The sequence below is a fragment of the Platichthys flesus genome, chromosome 7 (assembly GCF_949316205.1).
Source record: "Platichthys flesus chromosome 7, fPlaFle2.1, whole genome shotgun sequence".
Classification (NCBI taxonomy): domain Eukaryota; kingdom Metazoa; phylum Chordata; class Actinopteri; order Pleuronectiformes; family Pleuronectidae; genus Platichthys; species Platichthys flesus.
Genome location: NC_084951.1, coordinates 7,878,549 through 7,893,278, shown reverse-complemented (window position 1 = coordinate 7,893,278; position 14,730 = coordinate 7,878,549). Strand labels below are relative to the sequence as shown.

The following is a 14,730-nucleotide window of genomic DNA, read 5'->3' as shown; positions in this document are numbered from 1 at the left end:
GGTGCTATGATACTAATGCTAGAGCCAGCAGTGCATGGACGGTGCCTATAAATTTGAATCTACATCAGACTCTCTTTCCCTCTAGATTTCTTCCATTTGCCCATTCACTCCGAGTGTGTGTGTGTGTGTGTGTGTGTGTGTGTGTGTGTGTGTGTGTGTCTACGTGTGAACATTATGTGGCCTCTGAGGTATCTCAGAGAAAAAGTTCAACATGATGAATAGGCAGCCGCCACTGCACTTTGATTTCCTGGAAATAACACAATCATACGCTACATTCACTTCTCAGGGCTATTAACAGAGACATGCTGTGATGAAAGTGTCCAGAAGTGTGTATTTGAGTTGGAGTGTGCATGTAGAACAGCAATTGTCACAGGGTTTAAAGGAGCTGGGCTGGTCTGAATTTCAGATGGTCTTCTAATAGGCTCTATTTGCTTCTTACTCTCTGTTTGGATTGTGCACATGTAACAAGTAATCCAGCAGTGAAGAAGAGGTAACAATCCCTAATCCTGATTTTCTCATTGGCTGTAATGGACACCAGTGAAAGAGGGAGGGAAGGAGGAGAAAAATAAAAAAAAAGTGATTTGTGACTGTATCGATCAACGGGTAAGGGCTATTGACCAGAGAGTGAGTGGGGAGGACTGGAGGATGGTAGGAGGGGATAAGGGAGGGGCAGAGGAAAATGATATAGTGCCTTGTCTGCCCAGGAGAGCAACCAGAAGGGAGGAACCCTACTAACGGCTAGACCCTTAGGGTTCATTATGGATGAGTACAAATCCAGGGCACCCATGGCTCAGCCGGCCAAGGCATCTCCCTTGAGGGGCCGCATTCATCAACCCCTTATGATTGGGCGAAGCTCTTTACGCTCGATATCCCTCCTGGGGCTTTTCAGCCAGGAATATCAATATTAATCTATAAGCTTTAGGGGAAGATAATGTCCTTTACCTCCTGGATCTGAAATTCCCTTCTAAATGTAGACATCAAGAAGAATCCCCCGTCCTATTTTCACTTCTCCCATATGGTGGCACTAATTCCAATTGGCAAAAGGCTAGTTGGCTCCCACTCCTGCTTTAAACACAATTCAACATGCTTTTGCCCACAAAAATGGTAATTTATTTTTAAACTATCCTGAATTCCCTCCAGTGACAATGGCAACGGGTCCATGGGCACCTCGATGTGATTAGGCATAGCGATACGGAGCATATGGAGCAGGCCATCTCCCTTTTATTCAGCGCAGACCAGCTCAGCACTTGAGAGCTGCCGCTTCCTGGCTCGCCTTCCAAGCTCTCCCCAGGTTGTCCCTGAGTTTCATCCTGCTGCCATCTGCCAGCGACTTGGGCTCCCTCCAGAAATCCTGGAAAAAAAGGAGCACCCTCTTCTCTCCATGGTGGGAGCCAGCATGGAGGCTCGGTTTCCTCTCCAGCTCTTTGCTTTAAAGGAAACTGCCGATGGCCTGAGACCCCTGGAGCAACAGCAACCAGAAAAACTGAATTATCGTCGTATGGGAAAATCTGGCGGAGTGGCTTGAAGTGGTCACATGTTCAAACCATCAAAAGCTAAGGCTCTTCACACAGCAAAGAATGTGAACTGATATTTTGCAGCAAAAAGAACATGCCATGCATACTATGAAAAACCTTGTGTATGTGTATTCACTGCATTTTTTGAAGCTGCATCACAAAATAACTCAGGTACTCTGGGCTGGCTCATTTTTACTGATTTAAAATGAAAAACATAATTTTCTACTTATTACAAGTGCAGGTGTTTGGGAAATGCAGGCAAATAAAGCAATCCGGCATTCAGGCAGTATTTGCCATCAGTGAGATGTCACTTTTAGAGTACCATAATTCCTCGAAACGCATAATTAGCTCCTTTGGCCCGCACTCATAGTTTGGAGAACCTGAAGTGGGGTCGCCTGTAGCTTGTTACAGAATCATCTCAAATTACATAACTTTTTAGAATGTATTTCTTACCCTTAAATCCAACAAGTTTGTATGGTATTTGTTCAGCAAGTATTTGGGATGCAGAGAGACCTAGAATCCCCAGAGAATATAACACAGATTATCTTTGCTGCCTCCAGCCTGACAGAGAGATGCATTCTGGGTAAAACAACAAGCCAGAATGGGACTTTTGCTGAAAACACTAAACACTAAAAATGCAAGTTAACCTGATAGCCTATGTAAAAATGTATGACACGACAGCTCCTCAAAAGTTAAGCAAGAGTGTCTCATTCTCCCCCTGGTGGCTGACAGGATAAACTCATTATTCCTGCATTCTCTCCATGATAGCAGATGGGACAAAATAATATCAACATTATTTGCTCAGTTTTGTTTATAGCTGACTACAATGTCAAGAGCTGTTTACACAGTTAGGATGTTTAATGCCCAGATAGAGATGATTTAATGCATGAGATAAAAGTATGGCTAGAAAACAATTAAATCATTTGTCTACGACTCAGTCAGACCTGTTGTGAAGTGTTTGATTGGATGAAGGTCCTACATCAGTTTTATTTTCTACCTCTGGTAGCTCTCAAATCCTCAGTGAAAACTACTTTTAGGCAGTCTGATCCTCCAAATCTTTAGAAACTTGCCAACCCTGGCCTAATTTTGGCGAATGACCTCTGGGGAAAGCCGCCTTCTCTCTCCTAATTGGCTATGGCTGCGCGGTGACGCCGGCGGCTCTGTGCAAAGTGGCCATTGTTGCCTATTTACCCTTTTTAGTTTTTCTCATAGAAACTGGAGAGGTGAGTTGTGTCTGTAGTAACGTGATGTACAAACGTGAGGGGAAATGGAACCATGAAACATTTAATGATGTTGGTGTTAGATGGAGCGAAAAGGAGTGCAGAGAATAGAAGACAGGCGTGAACAACATGAGACAGCATTAGCTGTAGCCACCGTGTTGTGATCCGTGTGTGTGTGTGTCAATGTGCTTCAGCGTGCATCATTACATGCGTCAGCTTGTGCGTGTCTTTGCATCTGTTTCCTGCATGTCTGAAAGTGATTCGTCCCTCACACTCCCACACAATGGCTACTTGCAATTGGCCAGCATAAAGATTCCGCTGTGAGTTTGTGTTTAATAGGAAAACCAGGTCTTTATATAAAGAGCCCATCACAGGTCTCTGGAAGATGACGGTGAGCTCAGACAATGAGCTCGGAGACGTGAACAAAAGAGGGCTCTGCTCCCCGTAATAGTGGCTTAACTGAATAATTGAATTCAGGAGCATACAGGCAGCCATGCTGGTTTTCTTCATGTATATTGCAGAGCAGCTGTAATCTCCGCTGGAGGAGAATCTCTGGCTGCCTGCTGCTGAGTTTCTGGAGAAGATGTGAGGTGACAGAATAGGGCTCTGCCACCAAACCATCTATTATTGATAAGGTTGGGCGGAGGGAAGCTTGGAGACAGCACTAGAAAAACAGGAGCAACCACTCAACTAGTTGAGATATTGGAAGCTCCTGAGGCTTTAGTCTCAGCAGCTCCATAGGTTTGGTTCAGACTGGGATCTTCACTGCACTCTCTACACCGTCACACTTATCTCTCCTATCAATAAAGACCAAACACATCTTAATAATAAGAAACTACCGACGCTGAAATCTATTGACTTGATGTTCACTCATAACTGACCGGGCCAGGCTGAAAACATCTGTTGAAGACACATGACATTCTGCTCATACAATGTATGGGAAATGGATAGCCACTGTAACTATAGCAACCATCCGTCTCCCGTGGAAGATTTAAAGAATTACAGAGTTGGCTAAAATGAATGAATCATGCAGATTCATGATTCAATATCTGAAGACCCAAGATACTTGGTGTACAAGTGTTTTGGATCCTTTTGAATTCAATAGAGTTGACGTAAACAAAAGGCTGTACATGTGCATGAGGAATCCTCCTGTGAGCCATAGACCTGTTAAGTTTATAGCTAGGCCTCAGGTGTAGATGAAACTGCAGGTATTGCTGAACAGAGAGCGGCCTTTGCCAAGTGTGTTGCAATGAACCAGAAGTAAAGAAGACTGGAGTTGCTGTCTGTCAAACATCTGTATCATTACACAAGGAAAGAACCCTGTGTACTCATGTAAATAACAATAGCTTGTTTTTATCTTTCTAAATTATAACGTTATCATTCAGTGAATAGTTTCACATTTAATACTTTGCCATGAATTCAGGTCCGAAAGGGTATTCAGATGCTGTACGTCGTTACCAAGACTGTTAGAACAAATGCTCTGTGTTTCCGATAAGCAAATTCAAGCCGGTTTTCATGCAAAATTCAGGTTCAACCAAATTCCCACTGTGCTGTCTAATAAGCAGAAACACAGCCTGTGAGCTGCACCTCTCCTCCAACCTCAGCAGAAAGCCGTTAGTTCAGGGCAAACGAATGATCAAACAGACAGAGACGCAAAAAAAACTGGACCTGTGCCTAAGGAAATTTGCAAAAAAGCTGCATTTGTGCCTACGTCGTCTTTGTACAACGCAGGAAAATAGAGCCCAAGATGCTGGACTCACATGAGGTTTAACATTAAATATTCATTTGAATTCTCAGAGGAGGAGGCGTAACTAACGTTTGTTTCGCGGCTCTTATGAAAACATATCTACGGCACACGTTTTAATTTTTTTCTACAAGAATAACCTGTGTAATACCGGACGCGTCACTTTTCTTGACGTCAGCCCGTTGTGGTATCTGTGATGTGATGCCAGATGGCACCCAGTCAGTTTGTGAGAGCAAACCACTAACACTGTCATAGGTCGTGTTCATATGACGCTGTTTGACCAAGGATGGTCTCTAAGTCTGTCTGAATGAGGAGGAGTGCAGTGTCCTGTGTTGGTCACGTTCACTCGTTCATAATCACAACATCGTTCTCTTGAGTTTTTTTGTTTAGTTTTTCGCTCTTGTTCCGTCCTGATTGTGAAAGATTTACCAAATGTTTTTCTTCAAATAACCTTCATGTATTATTCTCCCATAACAAGCGTGATTAGGCAGATGTTCTCAGCTGTCAGGAGCTGTCGTATTTCAGGCCTGATTTATGAAGACGCAGCATCTGCTATATTCTGAGACCTCAGACATATGAGTTAAAAAAAAGAAAAGATTGGAAAAGACCAACTTGTTAACATATTTCAATATTCCACATTGTATTAACTCTGGTCTAAGTGGTTAGGTTTGGATTTATTGCACTTCGCAATTTAAAGTCTTCCTGCCATCATTCTGTCTAAATGAACAAGGGTCAATAGATAATCAATAAATCACAGTGGCTACAGCCCGAGATGATTATCCACTTTATGTGGGTTGAATGGCTGGCTGATCATACACCGACCACAAGTAGCTCCGGGGTTGGTTTTGTAATGTACTTTGAGAGCTCTCTCATCAAGGTCTCAGTTTAATTGCTTTGGCAATCATTGTGTTCTCAAAAGCCCAAAACGGTGTGAACGGAAGGAAAAACAACTTCAGGGTTTGAAATTGCTTCTCACACCCAAGTGTGTGAGTGCAACAAAATGTGTTTTTCGCCATGAATAAACTTGCCACTTTGACCCAAGGAAAGCTAACTGAGCTCAAGATATTTCTCATCTTAAGTTAAATACTTATCCTGATACATTAAACTAAAAGTCAATCAGCTTCTGCCATTTCTTTGAAGTCATGCGTCTTTGGCTTGCAATTTAAAAGGGAATCTGCTCTGGTTTAAGTTTGGTCATATTTATGTACAAAATAGGGAAAGACTGTGACTTTGTTTTAAAAGGATTGCGTCATTGAGGCAAGGGAACCTTTGTCGTCATGTTACAATTGTAAACATGTGTTTAGGGTTAAGAAATAATTGTGACTGTGCTATAAACTGGAACGGAGACATAAACAGCTTTCACGCATGTTAGGGTCAGATGTTTTGTTGCCTCATCCATCCACCCTCACATCCTATCTATGCCTAACTTTGTCACTTTCTTTTGGGCTTTGTCACTTGAGCGCTATATGAAGCCTTCACTCATTTGTCTCTTGAACATGCAACTATTGCTGTTGCTACAACAATTTTTAACTGTATTATGACAACTTTGAACTATTTCTGCTCAGTTCTTCTCTGCAGGAGTCAAACTGTTCCACATACGAATCTGCCCAAACTGAAAACAAGAACCTAAAGAATACTTATTTTTGTGTATTCACTGTAGCTTTGGTGTGGGGTGTTTATTTTAGCTTAATGCCAGTGGGACTTCATTAAAGGTAAAAAAAGGTAACCATAGCCAGGGGAGACTGCAAATAGCAATGACAAAACCTCAGAGGAGCAGCTACAGTAGTAACTGAGGTGACTGAACAACAAAGTCAGTAACAAGCGGAGTCCCAATTCATTTAAAATATGACCTGCTGTTTTCCATGCAGAGTTGAACATAAAGCAAATGGACACAACTAACTCTGCTGTTTTGGAGCCAATTGTACGCAGACGTTTGGAACTTTATATTACTCATTTTGTTGGTAAGAAACGATTGCACATTGTTTCTGGATCAATTAAGCCCCAGAGAGTATTTGCAGCTCATGCTTTTTGACCTGCTGGATTGAATGTGTCCATGTGCACAAACTCGGACGTGCTCGAAATGGAGGCACTTTCCCTCTGCCCCTCAAATGTCTCTTTAACCTTCCCTCACTTCTGTTTCTCTCCCGCGTTCTCTCAGGAAAAGCTATTCTTGCCGCCCCTTTCCTCCCTCTCCCTGGCTTGACTCTCTGACTCCGACTTTATCTCTCATTCTCTGGGATCTTGTGTAGTTCGCTGTTTGCACGGCGAGAAGCTGCTGTTTGTAAATGAGTTCATCCAGCGTGTTAGCGAGGTCAGGACCCAGGCGCTCCGCTGTACGCGCCTATGTGTTGCATTCAGCGAGGAGGAGGAGAACGGAATTGATTGCCCCCTTTATGCATGGGAATAGGAAAATACTGTACCAGCCTGCACAACCAGACACACACACAGGCAAAGGCATACTCCCACACTCAAGGACCCTCCATCTTCAAGCGAAGAAGTGCAGCTAAAGGCACAGAGAAGGTAAACGAATAGCTCTCTACAGTTTGTTTTGGGACAATTTGTTCATTCTGCTGTTGCCCTGATAAGAACAGCAAGGTTGAAAAGCAGAACAAGAGAAAAGTTGTTTTCTTCTGGAACCGCTTTGAAAGACTCGATTCTTTCCCTCCTTCACCGCCTTTCTTTTCATTTAACCGCTTTTTTCTCATATTGAGCTGGTAAGGTGGGCTGTCCCTTTTGTGAGCAGCTGTTTTCTTTATTTCACGCTGGGTCTTGTATGATTGCACTGAGGATCAATAATTGACTGCATCGGTCCCCTGACGGCCACACACCAGGGATCAATAGAGGCCCTGCAGGGCTGCTTTCTCCCTTCAGATATTTTACCAGGTGTAACTGTTGACCACCCCGCCGTGTCTTTTTCGTAATTCAATCCCTTGTAAAGACAAAGTACATCACTTTGGAACTCCAGACCCGTTCCTGTAAATGATCGTATCGACCAACGCCTTATTAAATCTAGGGAACATTTGGGGGGGGGGGTGACCAAAATCTCAAAAAACTCATTTATTAACACACGAGATTAATTTATATGTGTTTTTCTATTTAAGATGTTTAATACTGTATTTTAAGTTAAATTTGTGCTTGGTAATATGAACATGTTTATGCGTATTTTATATAACTTTATATAGTTTATATATGACAAAAACACAATTACATAAATATATCAAATTTTTAAAATATACATTAATATAAATATATTTAAATTAGCATATATACATTTGACTTAAGACATCAAACATTAGGAACAACAATGTTCAATAGTTTATAGTATCTTTTTTTTAAACAATGAATAGTTGCTATAGATCTATGAAGACAAGTACAGGAAAAGGTTTAGTAAATTGGTTTTGATTGATCCTGCACTAACCTTCTCTTAGAAAGCAAGTGCGAACCAGCACAAGCACCAGTCAGGAACTGGAACCTGTTTCCGTTCCGGGGAAAAGGAATATTGGGCAAACCACATACAGATCTGCCAGCTACAGGATATGAGCTGCACTGCACCGTAATTCCTTCATCATTCAAAGTTTCAAAGTGACCATTTCGTACAGTGGTTATTTTTTTTCGTAAAAAAGCTGTCATAGCATAACAGTTTTATTATTATTATTAATCGTCCAGTTTAGAATACAATGTATTGGGGAGGGGGAGAATTCAACCATATTTAAACATCCTGGGGCACGTGTCCTATTAACTGTTATCGACACACGAGGAAGGCAACTTCTCTGCAACTGTTAATCAATATCACACCGATGTGTTGCTGTTCTCCACAACTACACAGTACCCCTTTAGTCTCAGTGCTGCACATGGCCATAGTGAGAGAATTAGATTGTCTGAAGCAGTTTCTCCCCCCAGGGCACCACGTGGAGGGAGGGTGTAATGTATACTGAACAATATCGTTCTAACAAGCGCTGTGAGGGGGGGAATATAGGGGCAGTGAACTCACACACAAGCCTCAAATGTGTGAACACCTACTCTATACGAACCACCTGTGTGCATCGTAGGAACTTTACACACGAGCCGGATGAGGCAAGCTGCTCTGCACCGAGTGCGTGACTTGCTGTTGCCATAGCAACCTGTCCCCTCCCCGCAAAGGTCCTCTGGCACAGCTACACCGATGTAGACGCTACAGCCCTCTTAAAGAGAGAAGAGAGAGAGCGAGGGAGAGAGAGACGCCTGTTAAAAGGTGGCCCGCCCGAGGAGCACATCTGTATTACTTAGCCTGAGCTGAGAAGAATGGCACCGTTTATTAGCCGGAGAGTGGAAGATGTCCCTCAGGAGTGCTGGAGCGTAATGAATTTAGACTCATTCAACGCTAAGGCAATGTCGCCCCAATGCCACTGGGCTGCATCTCCCGCCATCAACTTCAGTTTCCCGATTTCCTGACAGTCAATAGGTCATTAATCAGCGCTGAAACCACGGTGTTCCCATTTTAAACTGAGCACCACTGGCTCCGGCGAAAAACCAGTTATTCATTTGCCATTTGTGCATCACTGCCCCGGCTCTCCCGGTAATTCAGCAACTATTCTTGTCACCCATGTAAAGTTCAGGTCTGTTAATTATTCATGCCCACCTTCCCTTTCCCTTCCTTCCCTCCCCTCCTCTGGTCCCACTCCTTGTCCGGCTGAACCAAACAGGAATGCAGTGAAATAATTTAAACCGGACAGGTATCTTGTTCCTGCAGAGAATTGTGTTTCTTTTCTAAAGAAGCCATTTTAAGTTTGTCCGGCAATTCAGTCCAGCCTTATTGGGCCTGAGCACTTCATGCTTTCCACAACATTCCATTTCTGCCCCTTTTTTTCACTTTGTCTGAGCTAAATGTAACAAGGCAGCAAAACAAAGATACATGACTTTAACCACAACTGGCTGTGGGGATAGTTATAGTAGTTATAGGATCTACTGCTTTTGGGGAATATGTATTGAACCTGTGACTGCATGAATCAATGTTGAAAAGCAAGGTAACCAGCACAAAATATTACACACGTACGATATAATTAAGATTATATAAATATATATTCCTCCACTGGACATGGCAGGATTATTTTGTACAATAACATGTGAATCATATCTGACCAACACTCAATCCTGACACATCAGAACTGGCAACAACAACAAAATTGGGGGGGGGGGATATTGCCATAAGAGTCAGTTTCTCTTTCAACTCCCCAAACCGTGACAGTTGCTTCACTGCCCCTCTAATCATGACAGCCCTGTCCCTTCCCTCTCATAACACGCTGGTGCATTGACAGCGTCCTTGGGCCGCGACATCATGTCATATTTAATGGATGAGATGTCTAAACATGGGATGAAGTGTTACCTGGGCAAGACGTTTGCCTTGACAAGCACAAACTGGACACGCCGTCTTTTCTCCCCAATGGGATTTTCTTCCCCTGTCTGAAATAGAAAGAAAAAAAAACAGCATGGATGTGAAGCTTTAAACGCCACCGGGCTGGAGGGAGATCACCTTACACACCTACATGGACCGACTCACATGCACTCGTTGCACTCTGAAAGACTTTTCCACAATGAAAGAAGGTTTCATTGAAGAAATGTCTTTCTTTTCACCGGGTTTCATTGTGGACATTACATAAACTCTCAGGTGTTTCGGTGCATTCACCCAAACAGAAGCACATACCTTTGAAAGCTTAGTGTTTCTCAATAGCTCTTAAGAGACGTAAATATGTGCTGTATAAGTTTAAATATGGCTGGTTTATAACACTATGTTTCGTCCTACTGTATTTCTACAGTTTAACAGTCAACAGCATCAAGCTGTCAACAGTGTGCACACTGCACAGTGTAAGAACATATAAGTGCAGCCAACCGATCCATCTTTAAAAAGGCTTTTGTTTTTTTATAGTATTCACGTCTTCACCTGAGCTTGGCTGTAGGCAGCTGTCTTGCTTGGACACAACAGCAGACAGGCATTGTTATGTACAAAGAGCTGGGTCTGATTACCTTCAGATGTAGTCAGTTACTGAAGACAAATTACCATTTACTCTAAATAGAAGGCCAACTGTTATCCATTGGATTTGATTTTTTTTTTAAATCTGAACACTCTTTGATTCCCTTCCAAATCAAACGTTAAAAAATAACTCGTTTGAAAGATACACCATAATCTGTAAGCATCCAAGCCGCCCAACACATATTATGCATTGAATATACATCCATGACTCACCTTTACGTCTCAATGGAACAGCATTCAGATTCAGGATAAAGCTTCTGTTTTGACAACTCATGTAGGCTATAGCCATGCTAAAGTGTTGTAAATGTAAATATATACTGTGCTCTTCCGGACACAGAGCTCAGTTGTCGTTCCTGGAATCTTCTGGAGCCACTCTCCCAGGGAAAAGATTTACACTGAGGAAGCTTTACCTTTAATCACTTCTGTTGTTCTTGTAAAGTAATGCCTATGTGTCTCGAGGACATGTCCATAGGATCCTAACTATTATAGTATCTTGGTCAGGTACATCGCAATTGTAATTTACCGTTGACACAAAGCTCCTGCGTGTGGTACTCTTTTGTTTTCAACCTTGGTGGATATCGTTCTTCATATTAACCACACAGGGCTTCTTTCCATTCTAAAGATAAACTTTCCTCAGGTGGAAGGAGGATTTTTTTTCCCAGGAAAGAACTCCCACATAAGTAGTATGCAGTTTGGATGCTAGGTCGAGAGCCTGCACTTGATACCTTCACTTTGACAAAGGCCTCAGCTCTGGTGTCAGTCTTTTGTCAGTCAGCTAAGCTCCAGGCTAGAGTGAGATGTTCTTATAGGAAGACATTGCAGAAGAGATGTGGTTACAAATCACCGCGGGCAATCACGATCTTTGCCTCTGTCAGTTTGTGTGTTCACTGTCAGTGTTTAATGTCAGTTCTTTTTGGTAACTAAATAAAGTTATTTGCTTGATGACTTCACTGGAATATACTCGTGCTGCCTATTATGCTTTTGTTAACTGCAGCCTCAGACTCTTTTGTAGCTTGTATTTTTTTTTCCTGTCTTACTATCACAAACTCTCCTTCCCCGTATCTTGTACACATGTGACACAGTTCGATTGCATTTCACCTCTTGTCACTGCTCCTGTGGCTTCGACTCTGCGCTACACACTGACACTCACATGCACACACACAGAGAAACACACGGCGCGTGGTTTGAAGTGTTGGCTGAGCAGTGGGCCAGTCATGACAAGGCCTTCATGCAAGCACCTGGCTGCGTGTGTGTGTGTGTGTACGTATGTGTGTGTGTGTGTGTCTGTGGGCGTGCACAAGTCTGGGAGTCAGACACCTAATGCCAACACCTCGCAGACACACACACGCTGTCAGGAATACAGATGCATTCATGGATAGCTTCACACATACACACTGGCACTCACTTCTTTCCCCCCCTGGTACAAAAGAGAGTGAGCTCAGGTAGCTGTCAGTTGCTCTCCCACAGGGAACAGTAGGCAAGTCAAAAACCACCTCCTCGCCTGTCACACACACATACACACACACACACACTCACCACACTTTGGTGAGAGGAGACAGACAGAATGAGATGCCTTGGGCAGATGCTGGACCAGTTGTCTGTGCCGCACACAAAGACTTTGTGTACGTGTGTGTGTGTGTGTCTATCACAGTGTCTGCTGGTCTATCCAGTACGGCAAAAAGCCACCTGCCAGTGAGTGGACATGCTGCCTTGCGTTTAGTCCTGGCCTGGGTGCCAGCGATAAGAACTAGTTGTGTGCGAGTTCTTGTTTGTTTGTAAGTGTGTGACATATCCGCAGCAGTGACACTGTTGTTCGCCTTTTTAAACGAGACAACATTTTTAGAGAGGACTTCTATTTTTTTACATTCTTTCATTTGTTGAATTCGACTGGTTGGTACCTTTGAGCGCCCTCCCACCACCTCACCACCCGTGAGGCATTGATGTCACGCCATCTGGCTGCCCACCAGTCCTCAAAGTGGGTGCAGACCCACAACAGCTTTAGCTGCCATGATGCATGTCAGTTACTCCCTAAGTTGAAGTTGTGTATACACAGCACACACTCAATACTCACAACATACTTATCCATTCACCAAGTTCAGAGTTTGCTGTTTCACATCTGATCAAAGCTGTGGAGTCAAGGATCAAAGTCGTTGTTGTTTGCCTCATGAAGCCTTGAAGTGTTTGGCTAACCTTGGTTTGTCTTTGTGCCGTTGGTTCCATCCCTCCATGTTTCAAAGTCTGCTGTCTTTAGGAGCATGAAAAACACTGAGGATTGATTTTAATGTTGTTGCTGACTTTTTAAATTTTTTAACACTGGAGCTTTTCCATATTCTGCGATGGGCTCGGCACACCCAGCAACACACTGTGCTTGCTCTGCATGGGTGGACAGATTCTTCCTGGATGAATTGAGAGCATCTGTGTGCTTTACGCTAGGATCACATTTAATCCCCGGAGCATTTGTGTTGCTGAACTGAGCAGAGCTCTGCACAAAGACCCCGACGGCTGACGCGTATTGAGATTCATTTGTTTGGACGTGCCTGTCTGGTGTTAAAGCAAAAACATAACATAACATAAACTCCTCTAAGAGGTAGAAAAAAACAAATAAACCTAATGATTTCATGCAGGATAAATGCAATTTCTGGAAAACGTTCATTTAGAGAATAGGTGTGTGATCAGACACCTTTGAGCTAACTCGACATGAAATGTATACACACAATATTGAGATATATTGTTGAACATACCAATTTTTAAATTCCCCTCTTTCTCTGTCTTTCTTGCAGGCTGTAGAGGAAAGCTGTGTGGTTTCGGTGCTGTATGTGAGCGGGACCCAACTGACCAGGCCAAGGCTGAGTGCGTCTGCAAGAGGGCGGAGTGTCCATCCTTGGTGGCGCCTGTTTGCGGATCCGACTCGTCCACCTACTCCAACGAGTGCGAGTTGGAGAAGGCCCAGTGCAACACGCAGCGACGCATCAAGGTGCTTCGCAAGGGACCCTGCTGTGAGTACCATCTCCTACCGACCTGAGAAACCCCCCTGTTGGAGACACGGGCAGAACATGTCCATTCAACAGCAAAAGCCATCTAATTCAGTCAGTCGTTGTTTTTTTTAAGATAATTCCATGCACTTTCAATGCACAACACCAGTGAAGTGAACTCATCTTATTTCAAGGTTATTAGAGTGTGACTGTGAGACATAATGACTTTAAAAAACGGAAGGAGAATGAAGTCAGTTTAAATACTCATGCTCATTGTCATAAAGAATAGCAGTTGTGCATTTTTTCCCTTTAAAGACATAAGATATTGGAGAAATTTGAGCATTCTGTAGCTCCTGAAAAACTGACTGAGTGAAGTTTTCTGGCATGATTTTTAATGTCAGCACATGTTTTTTGATGTGTTACCACTAGAATATATGGGGATTAAACTTTTTGAGAGATGAAATTGGTGCTTTTGAGTCATAAAAGATCAACCCCTGAAAAACCACCAAATGTGAAGTATTCCTAAAGGCAATCCGATGGGAGAGTGACACTCTCCATTACCTTATGCGAGAGTTGAATTTAAAGGCTGGGATGTAAAGTAAACACCTGCTTAAAGCATGGTGCACCATCACTTGGGGGTTTTCAACGTTCACAAACAGGACTTGGGATGTTTTGATGTTTTGGACAGAAGATTAGCAGCCCAACACAAAGCTCCTAGCCCCTGAGTGACGCTAAATTGCTTGTTATTGTCAAGTAAATGGATTTCTATTACACCATGTCCTAATAGAACAGGCTTTGCCTCCCTATCTTTATCCGCCAATAATAAAACACATCCCCATTATGTCCAATCTATTGTCTTCCAATATGGCCAGGTTCCCAGTGCTTAAAAGCCACCTGCACTCTCACAAAAAAAAGTGGGCCACTCAGTGCTCCCATTGGAAGCCATTCAGTGTGTGCTTTATCCGTCAGCCTCAGGTGGGTGCCTACACTCCTGCTGTACCTCTCATTGTTTCTCTTCAGTAAAGCCCATCAAGATCCCAGGCTCTGAGAGGAGCAGCAGATTCCTGCCAAAGCTGCAACATTGCAGCAACCTCAATAACAACTAGAGTGAATTGTCAGCATTGTGCCTGCCTGCCAGTCTGGGCCCACTGCTAATTCCAGGGGTCTGATTACAGTGCCAGCTTCAACCCGGCACTAATAATAAGCCTGGTGACTGTTCCCCACTGGCAGGGAGGGAATAAAGAGATAGAAAGGATGGAGAGAGGACAGAGGG

General features: G+C 43.2%; 1 protein-coding gene across 4 annotated transcripts in view; it reads left to right on the top strand.

Annotated features, from left to right (window-relative positions):
• agrn (agrin) overlaps nucleotides 1-14,730 on the top strand; it is a 242,876-nt gene that overhangs the window by 119,955 nt on the left and 108,191 nt on the right. For all 4 annotated transcript variants that reach the window (XM_062391981.1, XM_062391980.1, XM_062391982.1 and 1 more), the window contains one exon: nucleotides 13,266-13,481. In XM_062391981.1, the coding sequence (XP_062247965.1) occupies nucleotides 13,266-13,481 (216 nt within the window). The remainder of the gene's footprint in view (nucleotides 1-13,265; nucleotides 13,482-14,730) is intronic.